The 19,711-nt window shown below is 39.3% G+C and overlaps 1 protein-coding gene across 1 annotated transcript in view; it reads right to left on the reverse strand.

Moving 5' to 3' along the window:
• Positions 1-689: 689 nt before the first annotated feature.
• Positions 690-19,711, reverse strand: part of bcl11aa (BCL11 transcription factor A a) — a 56,374-nt gene continuing 37,352 nt past the window's right edge. Inside the window, exon 3 of the mRNA XM_088013135.1 lies at positions 690-7,573. Within this exon, the coding sequence (XP_087869261.1) occupies positions 5,337-7,573 (2,237 nt within the window). The 3' untranslated portion in view covers positions 690-5,336. The remainder of the gene's footprint in view (positions 7,574-19,711) is intronic.

A 19,711-nucleotide genomic window follows, 5' to 3' on the forward strand; every position in this document is an offset into this window, starting at 1 on the left:
CAATCACTGAATGAAAAGTGCTTCATAGGTACAATTTGACTGATTGATTGCTTTGTGGTCAGGTTCTGATACCCATTATTGGGACTTTCAGTGGTGTAAAGGGGTTAACCTTAACTGGTCTATGGCAATGCATCTCCAGTTGCAACAAAATATAACCCAAAATGTATAGTTTTGTGTTTTGTTTTGCCTTTCTACCAGTTGGTTTCTACCAGAAGGCAATGTGAACTACCTATGTGAGCCTTTGTTTCCCACATAAAGCCCCAGCCACCCACGCTCTTCCTTCCTTTCTTCTTCATTTTATACCATGCAAAGCAGATGCTCCATCTGCACTGATGAAGATTCACTCATCTCAACATGCCAAATACCCCACTAAGAGTATGTGTGCGAATGATTGCCATTGTGCGGAGCTGAAAAACTCTATAGCGCATTGAACTTCCATCCCACTATGATTACAACAAATAGTAATAAGAATAATTTTTATTTACATAGCAATTTTTCAGCAATGAGGCAGTTCAAAGTTTCCCCATAACGAGGGGAAAAAACTACAATCTGGCAACAAAAAGTAACTCAGTCCTTTGGAAAATGCACTGTAAATTTGGAAAATGTGGCTCATATTATCCCAATGAAAGCTATATAGAATGTGTTTTAAGAGATCATTTTGTATGTGAAACAATAAGAAAGAGATGCCATTACACTTTCATCTTTTTTTATTAATCATTTTTCAATAAAGGGACAAAATGGGCGTGTGAACAGGATTATGCAGACATCTGCCAGAAAACACAGACAGTGGTATTCCCAATACAACTGAACAGAGACCCCAAACAGGTACAACAGAAATCATAGAGCTTGTTTTGTCCAATGACCACTGGCCACCATTAGAAAAGAAAACATAATAAAATTATAGTATAACCAAAACAAAAGAATAAAATAAAAACAAACCAAAAATATATGACTCCATTCCATGTCTCTGTTCAGAACAGAGCATATAGGTAATAATAAATAGTAGCTCCCATTGTAAAAGATAAAGTCCATGTTCAAGTTACATCAAACAGCTCTCAGAACAGGAATAGAAAAGGCTGATAACAAAATATTCCGCATTGCCATTTACAAAAAAAGTCTCAACTCAAGCAGGCTTCTCCACATCCCCTGGTCATTTTTAAATATGCTTTGCATATGAAAGTATATTCACCCAATCTAAATATAAAGCACCATTTAGTATTTGGCAATGGAAAAGAAAATGCAAAAACATTTTATTTCTTTTTAAATGTATTTATTTTAACTTTTTTTTAAGTAATCCATGTACTGCATATTAAGTTTTTTTTTTATCTTTAGATTTTTTTTCCTCCTCACTTCTTGATGTTGGAATGTTGTCAGGTGGGAGAGGTGAGAGAGACAAAAGCACACAACAGAACAGGTCAACGTCAGCTTTCAGTACTGCATACAGGAATGGCAGCAGAGGGAGGAGAAAGAAGTGCGAATTAAAAAAAACAAAACAAAAAAAAAACAAAGAAGATATGTACAAACACCTCTGTGGACAGCAGGAACCAAAGCAGCAGCCATCTGATGGCCTGCGACGCCTCCCAATGCCACACATTTTAGCTGCTTTTTTTATGGGATGTTCTTTTTTTTTATCGTTTTATTTTATTTCTTTAGACATACAAATAATTCGCACTATATTATCCTGCCAAATTAAAAAAATATACCGTGGCAGCTTGGGTTTTTTTTCCACTACCAAAACAGGTATGGCAAATACCTTTAGAGAGAACAAGCAACAGTTAAAAATACGAGCCTCAATATAAATACTATAGTGCCTACTCTAAGTGAACATTGAATTCAAATACAATTCTAGAAATACAGAAAAAGTAGACCATAAATGTGTTTAAGTATAGGAACTGACATGACTGTGCATTTTCCTATATTTTAAGTTCTTTATTATATATTCATATATAATCTTAATCCTTTCCCCAATGCAAATTGTATTTCAACCTGAAGAGCCGTAAAGAACCAAGGCAAAAAAAAGAAAGAAAATTAAAAAGAAACAAAAAATCAGCACAAAATCTTTTTTTGTTTTTTCTAACGTTTCTGAAATGTTTTACCTCATATTTACTGTGACGGGAGTACTGGATGCCATTGAGATGCAGTAACAAAACTTAAAACATTTCCCACTAAAACATAGCGTAGCTCTGTTTGTGAAAAAATTTTCTATTTATGCCCGTGTTCTACAAAAACAGAGTCTGATGGTGTGAGCAACAAGATCGGAGTGTCTGTTTTCCAGGCAGCAACTTGCTCAGATGATGATAAATCACAATTTCTTAAAAAAACAAAAAAAAGTGGTTGTTAATAAAGCCAGGAGAAGTGCATTTAGCTTGCTACTATGTGGGAGCAGTGGTTAGTTGGGAGGACAGTGTGCTCTTGGGTTTCCAGGGTTAACAAACGGTCAAGGGTGAAATGGCGAGGATACAGAGGTCAGGGGTGATGAAGCTGCTAGCAAAAAGATTTTGTGCGTCTTTTTTTTTTTGTACCACTTGCAACAAAGGGATCCTCATCATCTGACAGCATTACAAAGATTTTCCCCTTCAGCGTAAATTTGTAAACTGGGAAAACTAAAAACAGTGCACTTCATGTCAAACAAATCCAGCTTGTAGACTCAGTCCATGTACCATCTCTGCATGGATGTGGGACAAATGCACACTTAGTGCTTTACATTGAACAGCATGAAGGAAACTGAATCAACAAAAACTTATTTTGGGTTGAAAATCAACAGAAAACGAACCAAAATGAAATAGAACGCACCCTGTGTTAACCTACAGTGACTCGCAAAAGTGTTCACACCCCTGTTGAAACGGCAGGTTTTTGTGAAATACAATTTTTCAAATATTTTTTCATGTTTAATGCAGCGGTATATTCTCATTCATTTCAACTAAAAATTAACAAATCTGTTAGGAGAGTAAATAAAATAAAACAATCTGGTTACATAAATTTTCACACCCTTAAACTTAAAATGTTATTTCAGCTGCCTCTCTGATTACAACCTTTAAATCATTTAAGTGGATCTGCTAAACTAGAAATAAAGCTAATTTGGATCAATTAGGTTTATTTTGAATAAAGCCATGGTTTATGGTGATGTGATAAAGGCTCCAAATAATCGTATATACACACCATAACAGAGTAAAGAAAGCCATCAATAATTTGAACAATTACAGGACAACAGGAACATAAAAATTGGATTGGTCACTAAAACGTAAGCAAAGATAAGAATTGGTTGGGGAGGCTGCCAAGCGGCCTACAGCATCATTGAAGGAGCTGCAGTAATATTTCTGCCAATTTCTGGTTGTGTTATAAAATCTGAACTATGGAGATTGGCTGCATAAAATAAAAGAACCTCTAATAAAACATCCAGGACTGATCTTATCTTAAAGATCTTGTGGGAAATAGTGTATGGTCTGAACATTTAACCCCATACATAATGAAGAACATACCCACAGTGAAACATGATGGTGACAGCATCATGATCTGGGAAAGCTTTCTTTTGGTAAAACAGGAGATTTCATAGAGGTGGCTGAAAATATGAGCAGTTTCCTGAAGATGGCCTCATAATCTGAGAGATTTAATGTATTTTCCAAAATACAGTCTGCAAATATTGACAAGTCAAGATGTAAGACACTGTTAGACTCCAACCAAAGTGTGAATGTTGAAATTGAATCAAATTATGCTTCATTGAAGTATTAGTTCAGGGATGTACACATCCAGATTTCACCTTTTTTTTTCCAGAAGATTTGTTTGTTCTTTTAGTTTAATTGTGGAGGAATAATTTCATTTTGAATGTGGAAAACATGTTAAATTGATTTGCAATATTATTTATTAAATCACAAAAACCTGATATTTCCACAAGGCTGTGCACCGTTTTAAGAGCCACTGTATGCATATTGGTTAGCATTAAAACATTTCTGAAAAGCCCTAAAACACAAATACCTGTTTTTGCAAGTGTCTCTTTTTCTGCTGATGGCCGTGTTTGGAGTTGTAAAGTGAAAAACATTGCCTTGTATCCCGTAAAGCATACGTCGCTTCCAGTTCTGTTTTGCTTTCTTTCTGTCTAGCTTGTATTTTCTTTCACTGCTCTTAAGTAAAGTTAGCTTAAATTTGAGCTCACATATTACTTTATGCATTGTTCCACACACTGACATGCTGAAAGCAGCATTGTAGGTTTGTGCTAACGCAGACATGTGACACTCTGCGCCTCATCCCTCTAGTTCAGGATTGTACATTTCATCACAGATTACCTTTCTCTCAAAAGCTCCACCATACCAAAAAAAAATCTACAAATAATTCAGATATACACAATACTGCTTGTACCATGCTTGTCATGAAATTTCCAATTATAGATAGCCTATTAAACATGTTAAAGGTAGCTAAATGATGATTTTGATCTTTCACCATGAGTTGTCCATTTGAGTCGTCAGGTGCTTGATGCAAGGACCTTTTTCTGTGTAGTCTAATTCTTTCAGCTTCGTCTGTGTGACCCCAAACTTAATCAGGATAAAATTATGGCCAATGCAGTCTTGAAATATCAAAGGCACTCTTCCTTAATCCTCCAAATGATAGTACAAATTGAGTTCTTAACACACTTTTTTTGTCTTTTTGAAAGAAATTTGAGGCCTGTCGTCACTTTCAGTTTAGTAGTCAAGCCAAATACATGATTTTTTTTTTCTTCTCTTAAACCCTGTGTGAACATGGCATCTTTTAGAAAGATCAGGATAAGTGCATTTCCAGGGTAGTAAAAAGAGGGTCAAGTAAAAAGACTGTTCACTTTCCATGTTACAAAACAAAGCTGTACATGATATGTGTTACAGAATGTACGCAGCATGGATGTATCTTTCGTCTCTTTTTTTCTTTTTAAAGAATAAAAAGAAAATAACTGAATGAGAGAAAAACAGCAACACATTTACTCAACAACTAACCAACCAGGGACAAATTCTTTTCTTTTTTTCTTTTCTTTTTTGATTAGCAAAAAACATACTATGCATGCTGACTAATTCTTAAAAATGGGGGGAAAAAAGAAAACTCAATAAAAGAAAATAGTACACAACATGTAAATTATTGCACAAGAGAAAGGCTCGAAGTTTTGCGTCAATGCAAGAGTATTGCCCCGATACAGATCATGCATTCGATGGGTAATGGAAACAAGGTGTGCTGGTGCAGAGCACATGGTCTTAGGCTTCCACCAGGTTGGTGAAAGGGGAGTGTTGGGATTGGGGCAAATCTACAAGGGGGCTAGGAATAAACACTTGACTGTTGGCGACCCAGTTGCAAAGGAAAAGGTCTCATTGTTCTGCCTTCTACTCTGACTTTATTTCGGTACTCAAGGGACGGTCACTGTGCCATTTTTTCATGTGTTTCTCCAAGGTGCTGTAAACACTGAAGGGCATTTGACAAATTTCACACTTGTACACATCTTTGCCCACCTGACCATGGGTCTTCATGTGGCGAGTAAGTTTGGAGCTCTGGGCACACGCGTAATTGCACAGCTCACACTTGTAGGGTCTCTCTCCTGTGTGGCTGCGCCGGTGTACTGTCAGGTTACTGCAGTTCTTGAAAACCTTGCCACAGAACTCACAAGTGTCACTCCTGCGTCCATCCTTGGAACTGGGTCTCCCAGGACCCCCAAGGTGGGGCGTGCTGCCCCCGCTGCCTGTCCCACTGCGACCTGACATTCCCCCATCCAGTTCTCCTGGAGGGGTCGAGAAACGCAGGCTGCCATTCTCTGATGAGTGCTCAGATGATGATGCAAAAGGCGATTGTCTGGAATCCCCAAAGTTGAGAAAGGGGTCCTTGAGTTGTCGAGAGGCGGCGTAGCCAGCCAACCATTGGGAGTAGACGTTTTCTGTGTTAGGGATTGTGGGGGTAGGCAGGTCAAATTCTTTCTCCAGTTTAATACGTTTTGAGAAGGGACTAAGTGGACTGGGGCTACCCAGAAGCAGTTTCTTTGAGAGGCCAATTGAAGAAGATTCATTAGGAGACACTCCTCGTCCATTTACTGCAGAAACAGTGCCTTCCTCTACACGTTCTGTTTCCAAGACAGAGTCTCCATCGCACATGTCCCGACTGTGGTGATGGTCTCTGCTGAGATGGTGGTGCAGGTGGTTCTCCTGGGCCATGGCGTTGCGTTTGTGTGCGTTGAGGGCTTCACTGAAATGCTGCATGCTGGCGGCCAGACCCATTCCCTGCATGACCTCTGGCAGTGAGCGAGGGATAGACGTCTCATCAGCCACTCCGCCCAGTCGACTTCCAATCCCGCTGCTGTTTTCATGCTGCCGTGCTGCTTCCAGGCTCAGTCCGAAGTGATAGCTGTTGTTTCGCTTGGGTGGCCTCTCCCCATTCTGTACTTCCTCCTCTTCCCCCTCCTCTTCCTCCTCCTCTTCCTCTTCCTCCTCCTCCTCTTCTTCTTCTTCCTCCTCTTCTTCCTCTTCTTCCTCCTCCCCATTTTCTCGTAACATGCGATTATTTTCACTTTTCAGCTTGGCCACCACTGATTTAAGTGCATTGCTTGCACTACCTATATGCTCACTAGTGCCAGGCTCTGGGGACGAGGCTATTGATAGACCGTCTTCTGACTTGCCCGTGTTTGGCGAGGATGATTTGTGCATGTGCGTCTTCATATGTCGTTTCAGTTTGCTTGCTTGTGTGCATGCGTGATCACACAAGTGACATTTGTACGGCTTCTCTCCTGTGTGGCTGCGCCGATGCACTATTAAATTACTCTGGAACTTAAAGGCTTTGCCACAAAACTCACAACACTTTGATTTCAACTGAGTGTTGGAGGAAGAGGGTGGTCCTGCTGTAGGGAGAGGGGTTGGAGGAGTGGTTTGTGAGCCAACAGGCGACTGCATCGAGCCTTGTAGTGGTGGTGGAGTAGCAAGATATGGAGGTTTGCTGCCCCCTGCTCCCCCTGCACCTCCGTTTCCTCCTGTCTGGAATGGCTGCAGTAAGCGCTGCATGGGGCTTGGCCGGCTGGGTGATAGCGGGGGAGTAGACCCTGAGGTGTTGCCCGCCAGTTCCCGTAGACGCCTTGAGAAGTCCATTGTCGGAGGTGGGTCTAGAGGCAGAGGAGGATTAAGGCGCAGCACCCTGTCAAAGGCACTCGGGTGGTGGGCTGCCAGCGCCAGCTCCTCTGGGCTCAGGTGGTGGGGATCCAGATGGTTTCGCGGAGGGGGGCTGAAGAGAGGAGGTGTTGGGGGGAAACGCTGATGATGGCCCCCAGGAACACCAGAGCCAACGGCACCTCCTGCTCCAACGCTGTCCCTTCCCCCTGAGCCCGAGCCAGGGATGCGGAGGAGGTTGAAAGGGCTTGCATCAGGTGGCAAATGGAGGCCATGAAGGGGAGGCTGAGAGGGGCAGTCAGCACCACCACCAAGTGAAGAAGGCCCGCCCATGCGTGGGGTGAGAGGACTGCCATGTTCACTTTCCAGGTAAATTCGAAAGCCATGGGAGTTCTGAGCATGCTGCAGCAAGAACCAGGCGCTGCCGTATGACTGCTTACACGTTGTGCAGGTGTACGTGGTTGGCTCCTCCTTACCTGTGGGAACAGAGAGGAAATGAACTTACTAACATGTTGACTACTTGTTGAACACTGCTTTGTGAAACAGACTTAGAGAAGAATGGACTGAATTTCTTTTAACACTTTACTGTAGAAAAAATGCAGAACCTAAGGCCTAAATGTTACAGCGTTTAAAAGGGGTTGGCACATGGTGTTGAGGGCTTTGCAAACACAACAGCAGCTCTTATTGAGGTCATGCCCCACATGAGTAGCATGTGAGAAGTACTGTGTGTATCTCTTTTTACTCCCAGACTGCTTTGGGACATAATTTCTCCCCTTAGACGGACTGAGAGTCCTCCATTGTCAGCAGGAGAACAAAGATGCAGGCTGTCCCTGTGGACCGTTACTTCTTACTGATCTACCAAAACAGACTCATTGGTGAATTCACACACATAAAAACACACCCGCACACGCACACACACACACACACACACACACACACACACACACACACACACACACACACATCCCCAGGAGAGACAACAAAGAAAAAAAACCCTCTTAAATCCTTGAAGTTAGGGAGTTTTTAGTGTTTTTTACTAACCATCTTTAGTAGTATAAATTCATAACATATCCATGAAATATGTACAATATTTTACTATTAATCTTAGAAGAAGCTAATATATGCGCCAACTGAAGTCCATAATCCATATACCTTTAATCCAGATAAATACGGTACATGCTTATACTCAATGACTCATCCAAATAGGTAACCTTGGCTGCCGGAGGAAGCTAAAACTGTAGGAGTGTGAAACCTTTCAGGCTCCCGACTGAAGAGGAAATCTGACGCTCTCTGTCTGCCTCAGAGCTTTTTTTTCCTCCCTCATCGAGCCATGCACAGTCGCTTTGAGAAGACGATGAGAGGAACATTTAAAACAATAATTGCTTTTGTAGGGGCATCGGGAACGATGACCTGTGGTGTGACCCGCAGCGCGTGTCTAATCTCATTAGTGGACGGAATGGACGGCCATCAGCTCGTTTATGAGATTAGATGACAAACGAACCCCCCGTCGCTGCTGTTCAGAGGCGACTTTTGCTAACGCGAAATGAAAAAGCACATCAAAAGCAAAAAGGAGACAATTTTACCAAAGTCCGGGAAAAGATCTTATTAAAATACCAGTTCAGTTTGTTTCTATGAAGAAAAGAATCACTATGGAATCATTGCTTTATCCATTTGGCTCCTTTTTGAGATGCATAACAAAGAAAATCAAAGTGGTTCATAATAAAGCTTTTTTGTGTGAGTACAAACACTCAATATTTATAGCACTGTGTAAATTTTAATAATTGTAAAATTATCAATAGAAACTCATCAAATTGTGAAAGGTGGATTTTGACCCCATGAAAGGTGCAATATACAGTAAAAAAAATTGTTTAAGTCTATTGTGAAATATTTTATACTTAAAAATGAGTTGAAACCTGGGAGAGGAGAGGTTTTATTTCTCTCTGCTCTTATCACACTTCTCTTTTTCCACTGCTGCTACTTCAAGAGATCTTGATAATTGTGACACATAAGGATTTAATTTGGCAAAACTGTTTATGTGGCCAAGGATACTGGTTGTAAATTTATAATTTGAGTACAAAAAAAAAATTTGTTGAAAGTTTAACATTAAAACCGACAAGCTAATGGCAAAACACTCAACTTTTTTTTTCTTTAGTGATCCTACCAAGAGAAACATTAATTTGAGGACTAGAATACAATTAAAAAAAAAATCAATTCAGTAATTCTACTATAAACCTAAAATCATATATAAGCTAATGTAAACCCAAATTTAATTTCTCCTTAAAATTTGAATATTACTATAATTTTACTATGCTTTAAATCATGAAATGTTTATTACGAAAATGTCATCCTATTTAAAGTTTGTCCATAGTTGCTTGGTAAGGATTTGGTCAGAGCAAATCAGGTAAGATGCTTTGGACGTTATCTGCTTCATGAGTGGCTTAACCCAGGACTGCAACAGTTATAGCCCAGTCCTGGATACGTCTGCGTGGGGTCACTCTGACGCCCTCACTGAAGCTGCTGTCCATGCTTTTTACATAAATGTCCCTCAGACTCTTGAACAGACTTCGTAGTTCTCTCCAGAAATGATCATCTTTCATTTTGTTCCACTTTTGTCCTTTCATTAAACTTCCATTTATATCTTTGGATACAACAGCTGGCTTCTTCAGTAATGATCTGTTGTGTTGTGTTGTGCTGTTCTTGCTCAGTTAAATCCCCATGATTTTTCAGGAAATGGAGTTAAGTCATATTTATTGGTCTCATGTAATACAGTGAACCCTCGCTGTAACGAGCTTCACCTTTTGTGGCCTCGCTTAGTGCAGTTTTTTTACAGCGTATGAACGCACATTGTGTTCTGATTGGCTATCAATAAATCCACTCCGTCTCTCATCTCTGTCCAGTGCAGAATGTGTTCGACTTGGCAAATTTACATGTTTGTAAATTTCCTCCATGACAAAACCCAACGAAAATGTTCTGCACCGACAAAGGCACCTGAAGATGTGTCATAAAGGCAGAGGAAGATGCTAACTATCAAAAAAAAAAAGCTAAACTTCTGGACGCATATCAGAAAAAAGAGCAACAACAACTACCAATAACTACGTCCTTTTATTTCTGCTTGGACCTGAAAACAGGTTTTGATCTTCGGTTTGGCTCTATCGTTCTGTATAACAATATCTCTATGCATTCAGTAAATCTTTATAAACTGGGTTTCACTTTTCAAACTTGCCTGAAGTAAATAAAATTTTCAATTGTATTCTAATTTACTGAGTGACCAAAACTGATACAATTCAGGAGATATAAACCATAACTTCACATCGCAGTTTCTGAAACAAATGTTCGACCACGACTGTGCAACCCATGAGCTCGACTCAAAGCCCAGAACTGAATCTGCGCTGACTGAAGCTGTAAGGTTAATGGATGTTGGAGTAGGCGACCGCTCCACTCTGTCTCCCTGTAATATACTCCCATCAGCCACTTCATTAGGCAAACTCTTCACCACTCCAAGGTAGAAAAAAAATGAAGTGAGAACGCAAAAGATGAAGACAGATGGAGTCAAAGAAAGGCAAAGACAGAAATGAGACTGCGGTAATTCCTCTGGATTAAGTTCAATAAAGGTGACAAATACCTCTAACTACTCTAAAGTTTGAGCCTGGCTGAATAGATGGAGATGGCAAAAAAAAAAGGAGGGGTATATAATAGCATCCGGTTCTTTACCTGGGGTAAATGTCAGAGCTTTGGAGGCACTAGTGAGACTCTAGAGAACACACGCAAGCACTGTTTCAGAAATGTCCTAACACTCAATACCTGCCATGCTACAGTGACAAGCACAGGCATTAAGCCCTATTAAGCCAAGGGCATTGCCTGGACACTTATGTGGTGCTAGATGGAGGAGGAAGCCAGTAAGGCAGCCTGGCTCAGGTTTCAGAGCTCCTCTGTGTGTGTGTGGGTGTGTGTGTGCAGCAGGATCCCCTGGCTCCTTCAATCCCACTCTGAAGGAAATGTAGCACTTTGGCTGTCCGAATGGCGGAAATAAAGCTTGTGCACCACACTGAGGACACAGAGTACACACCTCGCAAAATAGATTTATTACGGCCATGCATCTTCACCAAGAAATTATAGCAAAATTATGGATTCATTCAATTATGGATTCAAATTACCTTTCAAATGCGCCGCCTTAGCAGTAGCAACAATAAAGTTAACAGAGCTAATAGAATTACACTATAAATAGTCAGTAAAATAAAAGTAGGCTCTTAAAGTGTAATGTATATTTTGTTTTACTTGTTCAATTAGTGCCTCCACATGTCCCTGTAAATCCAGAAGTATCCTGTTTAGATATTTTATATGACAACACATTTACATTGTTTTTTTGTTTTTTTCCCCTTTTAAGTGAATTTACCTTGGAACGTCAGCCTGAATAACTGTCTGTTCCTCAGCCAGTCATTCTGTTCTATAAATTAGCTGGATTGCCACCATTATTCCTCTCCAACCAGCTGGGATTCAGAAACCAATGCCAGGTCTTGGCTACCAGATAGGACAGTCCTGCAACTATCACACTGGCCTTTCCACCATCTCAGTTCGGTTTCTTTTTCTGTAGAAATGTTCTTTTCTCTCCTGTGTTTTAATATTCCTACTTCTTGTCTTGTCTGTAATTGCACCATGCAGTGCAGCAATGCAACATCTCTACCACAGGTTAAGGTGAAAATGTACCTTATTGCAATCTGAAATTTCCATCAAACTCTGGGTTTTCAGGAAAAACAGGTATGAGCCGATTCCCGATATCAAAATATATCAAGATTTTCAAAAGCTATAAATGAAGACTGCTAACTTTTTCCGTTGAATGTTCCTTGCAAAGTCCTAAAACAAAAATAAAAAGAACCTGCAACCAGGGTGTTCAGCTAGATGTACAGTAAAGAAGTGCTGCCCTTCCCCCACTTGTGGCTGTGCACTTTCATTCAGTTACAGTTTCTCAACTGGTTGTGTATACTGTAAATATTGTTCATCAGACAGGCCTCGTGTGAAAACTAAACAGGTGCCACTCATCACTCTTATTAAGCCAACACTGTTCTATAAGTATATAGAAAAATGTTCTATATAGTTTAAACTAATAACAAATTTAGTGGGTGTTTTTTCTGCATTTTTAATTACGTCTCTCCTTCAAAATCAAAATAAATGTTAGAGATAACTGTTCCGTAACTTGAAATAATTAATGTTTATTTTTAAAAAGCTATTAGATTATGTTGTGAATTATTTACCAAGTTTTTATACCATGAAAACGAAACAAACAAAAGACTAGTCGTAAAGCAGGAGAAATTGATTTCTTGCAGATACACTGCAGACAAAAAGTTTGGAACCAGTTCCAGCACAGGCCAGACATTCCTGTTTCGGTTCAGAGTTTTATGGGATTTTTTTGGAGCTACAGCACGTTTCCTTGTATTGGCATGACTATTGTCGTCAGTTTGCCCTTAGGCATACATTCATGCTACCAGACCATTTCTGAATGAACAAGTCACTGATAGAAAAGAAAGGCTTAGCTGGGATTTGTACAGTCACAGCTTGAGTACAAAAGCAGAAAATAACTCAAGGTTATTTTGTCTGAAATTATTCTTATTAAGATAATCATGTTTGTTTTGATGGATTCTGATCAGGAGTATCATTAGGATTTTATTTAGCTCACATCTTAATGTGAAATGAAAACATTTCACTCAAAGAAACACTTATCATTGCTGACAACTTCCTCTTTGTAATATTTATTTAAATGTATGTCGTATTCTTTGGTACTGAATAAAACAAAATGACTGACAATCAGTTATTATAGCTAATGAAACGAACACTAAAATAAAATGTTTTAATTCATCTGCTCCTATTAAAAAACTAATTAAATGCTAGTACATGTATTTATCATACAAAAAGTGGAGAGTTAAAACTCATATAGTGTTCGACTGTAAACCTACATTTCAAACAGTAAATGAATGAAATAAACAAATAAATTTAAAAGATAAATCTGCATGCCTCTCCTAACTGCCTTAACAATATACTTCTCTAAGAGAACTACTGTATTGCTTTGCAAAAGAAAACTGTTTTGTGTAATAAAATCTTGGCCAAAAGTTTATAGTTACAAACATTCAGCATTACTTTATATCTTAACGCAGCATTCCTGAGTCCTCCTGCCATCATGAACCAATAAAGTGCAATGTTATTGCTCTCTATAAAGCACACGACTGTGTCATGAGAACAGTTTCATCCTGAATCAAGATATTTATTATTTCTCCTGGCTTTATCAATCAAACGAATGCATCTTTGTAGAAAATCACTTGAAATCAAAATAAAATCTAAAAAAAAATCAGCTATTATAAAATCTGGGACGAAAACTTGACTCTCTGCAGTGATAAAAGAGAGTGCAGAGTTAAACCTCCCACTATGAAAAGTTGTTTTGCAGTCCAGAGGAAATTGATCAGCACAGTCCTCCTCATTCAATTATTTTCCCTTTATGTTCAAGCGTTCCTCCTAACTGGACAGCAAACAATTGGAATGCAAACAGTGGCAGCTGGTGTGCTGTCCGCTCGCCGAGGAGAGCGACGCCATCAAATAACAACACGAGAGAAATTGCTAAAAAAGAAAAATAAAAGCCACCAGTGCTCTGCTTGGAGGGAAATCGGCCTCTATTACTGGCCAGATCAAAGCAACTTCCTCAAACACAGCCATTTTAGGAAAGAATACCACAGCGTTGGTGCAAAGAATACTAGAAACCGGTAGACAATAACGACCAAACAACACTGAATATGACTGAGGAGAAAAGTCTGAATTCCTCAATTTGCAGCCAGAAGAATTGTGCTTCTTTGAGGACTGAAGTGGCTTCTGTTCAGCTGCTTTTGCTTGAGCTGCACCACCATGAACCTGATCTTGCCGAAATGACATTTGGCTTAAGTCTGTATCAAAATAATGACACACATATGGTCTGAATTTGACCACATCATACTGCAATTGGGCATTTTGTTCTGGGTTCTACTGGAGATTAAATTTGTAATAAATTAGGGTTATATTTATACATTAATTGAATTGAGTCAGTTCATGTACTTCTTTTAAAAATGCCGTAAAATGTTTCAGAACTTTTTTCTGTCTTATCAGACATCATCTTAAACTTTCTGTTTAGCTTGTGCCTCTGCTGCTATAGTCCATCTGAGAACGATGCCTCTACACAGATAAGGTGTTTAAATGCCAGAGTGATATGTTTATCTCTTTTTTGTTGAATAGTTGCAGGAATGATTCCACAACAACAGCAAGGAACGTATATAAGCCTCAAACCTTAAACCAGAAGTATAAAAATGAAGACATGATTTAAACCAGGATACATCTGTGTAATCAAAAAGAATTATGAAAACTGTCAAGCACATCTTGATGTAGTTTCAAAAAAAAAAACACAAGACCACTATTTTGTTTCTGCGTTCGAACGAAAAGAAATAAAATGTATTTTTATCTTCAAAAGAACGCGGTTCAGTCAGTGGTGGATTTGTCAGATTTATAGACTTTTAATCAACGGAACATCAACAATACTGTCACCACAGAAAACCCCCAAGCTGAACTTAAATCGGCTTCAAAAAACTTTTGAAAAATGAGTGTCCAGGAAGAAAAGAACTTTGAGCGCATTTGGATTACCAAAGACAACAATGAATTATCGACCCGCTCTCTGATTACATGCTGTGTTCGAGCGCAGAGGTGCGTTTGGACGTGTGTGTCTGCGTGGTGCTGCTAAACAGCCATGCAGTCCAGGCTGATGAGCAAGAATATCAATACAGTCTGTCTCTGCATGTGTGTGTGTGTGTGTGTGTGTGTGTGTGTGTGTGTGTGTGTGTGATATATCAATACCTTCTGTGTCTGTGTTTTGAACCCCTGCTGCGTTACAGACTGTGCTATTTGCAACTCTCTTACCAATCTACTTATGAGTGTGTGTGCGTCTGTTGGCCAAAAAAATAATGTGACAATCTCTTCTTGTTCCATTTCTTTGTAGCTCTCATAAACACACAACCTCTCTCACACAAACAGTTGCGTCTTTTTTTTTAAAGTTTGTCCAAATGAAACAACTCGGCCCCTTAAACTATGCCTATAAACGTAATCAAATAGTGTAGTGTGTGTGTGTGTGTGTGCGTGCGTGCGTGCGTGCGTGTGTGTGTGTCTGCGTGAACATACATGTGTGTTCATTTGGGGGACTATGAGCAGGGATAGCATTCACTTAACCCCAAACCGCCATGGTGAAATTACAGAGTGTCCAAATTACAGCACTTATGTGAACATAGAAAGAGGGAGAGTAGACTTAGTCCTGACATGCATACACACACACACACACACACACACACACACACACAATGCATGTGAGCCTGATGACTCAGCACGAGAACTGGCGTTAAACCACAAATCGACGACAAACTTTATTTCAGCTCATTTTTATTGCGAATTACTGATTTTAATCACTGTTGAAGCAAGTTGTTTTGTTGTAACTACTCCTGCAACACTCACAAAGACATCTGTTCATCACACTGTGTGTTTGATTCAACTAGAGCTAGTTCACTAGATCTGTGCATTAAAACTCCTTCAGCCCATCCTGATCATCATAGCAACAGCAGAGGTGTTTTATTGGGAATCTAATGGTATTTTGCAATTAATGAGGAAGTTATTATTGTGGCCCCTAAATATGCTTTCAGAACTGTTTGATGAGTTCTTTCAAAGGAAGCATTTTGGGTGCCTGAAATGATAAACAAGCATCAGCTACAAGCAGACATCACTTTAATTAGAAATAAGTTCAGTTTTATAATGCAATAAGTTCTGCTTTGAGATCTTATCACATATATAAGGTGGAAATGATAAGCTTTGACTGCACTGAACACCATTGAAAACTTCATAGTTGTTCCACCAACTGTTAATTTCTGAACTCTTCCTGAGTTAAAACATTACTATTGTTGTTTCTTTGCATTATTTGAGGTCTGACAGCACTGCATCTTTTTTGTTATTTTGACCATTTCTCATTTTCTGCAAATAAACACAAAAGGTTTGCTTGAAATTTCGGAGACATGTTGTCAGTAGTTCATAGAATAAAAGAACAATGTTCATTTCACTCAAACATAAACCTATAAAAAGTAAAATCAGAGAAACTGATCATTTTAAGTGGTCTCTTAATTTTCTCCAGAGCTGTAAATATGGAAACATCAAACATGGATGAGAACATTGAACGCTGTTTAAAGATTCTTAAATATATAATTTGGAATCTGTAAAACCTTTATTGGGGAAAACGCATACAAAACATTTACACTGTTGAAGGTTTCCATCTTCCTGATATTATCCACCTTTTGTACATAGATTTTTATTTCTTCTACTTATGGACTAGTTTCAATTAATAATCTGGAGAAATAGGGGACCAAAGCTCAACATACCAACACACATGCGTGTCTAATGGCAATTTAAGGTCTTAATTTTGAATTTTTTTGGTATATTCTAAAAGACTGCAGTTCCTGCTACAAATGCACAGGGAGAACAGGAAACTCCAAATAAAAAGCCGTCCTGCAATCAGACAGAACTGCTAAATCAGGTTAGTGACGCATCAGATTTGAGAGCCATCTGTTTTGAGCACTGAGTCATTGCGAGTTCAGAAGTCTGACTTGCGACGATAGAAAGCTCTCCAGCTCATCACTCCACAAGAGCATACCATCGATGTCAATTCAGCCAGACATCAAACAGAGATGTTTGAGTGTGTGCTTTTAATAAAGCATATGGCTTCTAAAGGTTTCCAACTTTCACTTCATGAACAAGTCTGCCAATATTACAGAGAGCAAGGCAGGCGTCTCGGGCTTTACAACTGCAAATATCAGCTATAAAACACACAAAACTACAAAGTTTAAAATAATTTAAAAAAACAGATCATTCTGTAAAACCAAAAAACTAGCAGAGGGAGTGATTTCTTTTTATCTGGACTGTATTGTGTTTTTGTGAAAACAAAATTAATGAGAAAAATAATCTAGGAGCTTCGTGTTAAAGCCACTGAAAGTGTGATGACTTCCTCTGTTTGCCGTATTATTACGTTTAAGTGCATTTTCTAAAACCTCTCTCTCGGTGTAGTTTAATGTGGAGGTGACCTAACACCAAAATATTTCACTATTAATATATTTTAGTAACAATAAGTGGAGACCTCCTGCATCCTCCATCTGTTTCAACACGAAGTATGAAATATCAGTGATTGGCATTGAAAAACATCACTGGAATCACTCAAAATTATGTTGCAGCATTGATTTATATTAAAATATTATTTTCTAATTTATTAGTAGTGTTTAAATATATTTTATCTAACTTTTTTTAACATTCATGCCTGCCCTCACCAAAGTGGCTACATCTGACAGAGGTAACAGTGTTGAACCTAACAGAAGTCAAAGGGTTAACAACAGCATAGTAAGTTTTGCATCCAAGCAAATGTCCCCAACTAATAAAAAAGGCATCAAAGCACAAGCTGTGTGATTTACTGATGGATTACAGGGTTTACAATAACATTTTAATACTTTTAATTGTCCTGCACTTAGTAAATTCAGGTGTAACAGCAGCATTAAGGTATGTAAGGTCACACAAAAGATCAAAAAATTATTTAATAACAGGACTAATAATAATAATAATAATAATACTGAGGAATCTCATACCGTCATGCAGTAAATTCACTTAGTGACACATTTTTGTGATTAATAAACTGAAAATCTTATGTTTCTTTCAGTTTTGACTAAAATTACATTATTTGTATGTTTTCTGATAATGATCACATGACAAAGGTGGACAAATATTTAAAATAAAATAAAAATTTCTTCTCAGCAAAGAAATGCTACAGACGTTTAAAGGTGGTTGATCATCACAAACATATTTATTACTGTTTCATTTGTACTACCAAACCATGACCTTTGACCTAAGCATTACCAGTACATGCCTAACCGTAACCTAAACTCAAATTCACACCTTTGTGCTAAATCTAACTCCTAACACTAAAGCAGTACTTTGACTTATGGGGCCCGAGCTTTGGGTCTCGTAAGGAGCAGAGGGTCCTTGTAGCGTGGTACTTATTGGAAAAATGGGCCTTAAAAGGTGAGAAATGCTAAAACACACACACACACACACACGTTTCCACCCCTAGCAGTGTGGTATTGAGTGATTTAGGGAACTGCAACAGCTGCCAAGCAGGACAATTCAGTCATCAGTGTTTGTGTGCGAATGTACGAGTCTCGCCGTGTCCACAGTGGGAGATCACTCTGAGCCAAGCAAACACCTCAGCTGGCCGGAGGCCCACACACACACACACACGCATCCACACACACATACAACATAAACACAAGGCTTTGCTTCCTCTCTTCAGCTAATCCCCGCCCCACCCAGTCGGTTCCCTCCGTCTGTTCGTCCACACTGGGTACAGGTGGCTTGTCCTCACTCTGACTCCCGATTTCTCCTCGATCACCACATCCCTCCTTCTCTCAGTCTTTATTGTCAGCGCTTGTCTCTTTCACTTTTTTGTCTTTACTTCAACAAAGATGAAAAAAGGAGCTTTCAACAGAGGGTAGATGGAGACGGTCCGGATAACAACCTGGGAGGGGTGTGAGAAAACGAACAGCCCAACGAAGGCCTGAATCACTAGAGCCCCAAACCCAGCCGCCCACACACGCGCTCCTTTACGGCAACATGCGAACAAGCTGCGACTCGACCGAAGAAGCTGCGCCGTTGCCAAAAACCCCTTTATCTCGCCTGTTTTCCTGCCTTCATCTTCCCGCTGCTCTGGTCCTTCCCTCCTGAGCTCCCAGAGGAGAGCAGCGCTCAGCATTATCTCTTTAATTGTACTCATCCGACAAGGCCAATCAATAGAGGACATATTTAATACAAGTTTATGACTATAAGCAATCAGCAACAGCAATAGCTTTTGCCTGTGGTGAAAGGAAAAAAAAAACGAAGGGAAAGGAAATATAAGCCATCCTGCTTTTAACACGAACAGCCTCCCACAATCTCCCAGTCAGACCTTGGAGAGAAACGCTATAAAATGCAACGAGAACACAGGAATTCAAGACTCCTCTCTCTCTCTCTCTCTCTCTCTCTCTGGTAAGAGAAGGCTTTAACTTCAAGGGGGTCTCGGGTGGATTTCGGCGGCTCTTTAAAGCGTTCGATTTTAGCACACAGTCCACAAGAGGATTGCAGGATGGACTACGGCACTGAAGCAACGTTTGGCAGACATAATAAATAATTATATCAAGTAGTTATTTTCAGATTTGAGTGTGATAAGTCGCTCACGGAACGAGGGAAAGAGGAGAAATAGATGCTCACTGTGCCAATAGCATAGCAGCGTGACATACTTTATACTTTGTGTTCTCTGTTGAATCGTTAGTATTTTGAAGAAAAAGCCAAACTTTGTAATTTTCCACTAATGAACCTATTGCCAACCATAGTGAACATTTGTAAAAAGCACTAACGGAAATTATTATTTTATTTTAAGAACACCTTGTATTTTAGAAAAATTATTAAATTCATATGCACAGTGGGGGGAAATACCACGTTAGAAAATAACAGTTTTTACAAATCACCACCTTTTAAATAACCTCTATAAAATAAATATT

This window comes from Poecilia mexicana, unplaced genomic scaffold, assembly GCF_051168715.1.
Source record: "Poecilia mexicana isolate PSO_F unplaced genomic scaffold, ASM5116871v1 scaffold_15, whole genome shotgun sequence".
NCBI lineage: Eukaryota > Metazoa > Chordata > Actinopteri > Cyprinodontiformes > Poeciliidae > Poecilia > Poecilia mexicana.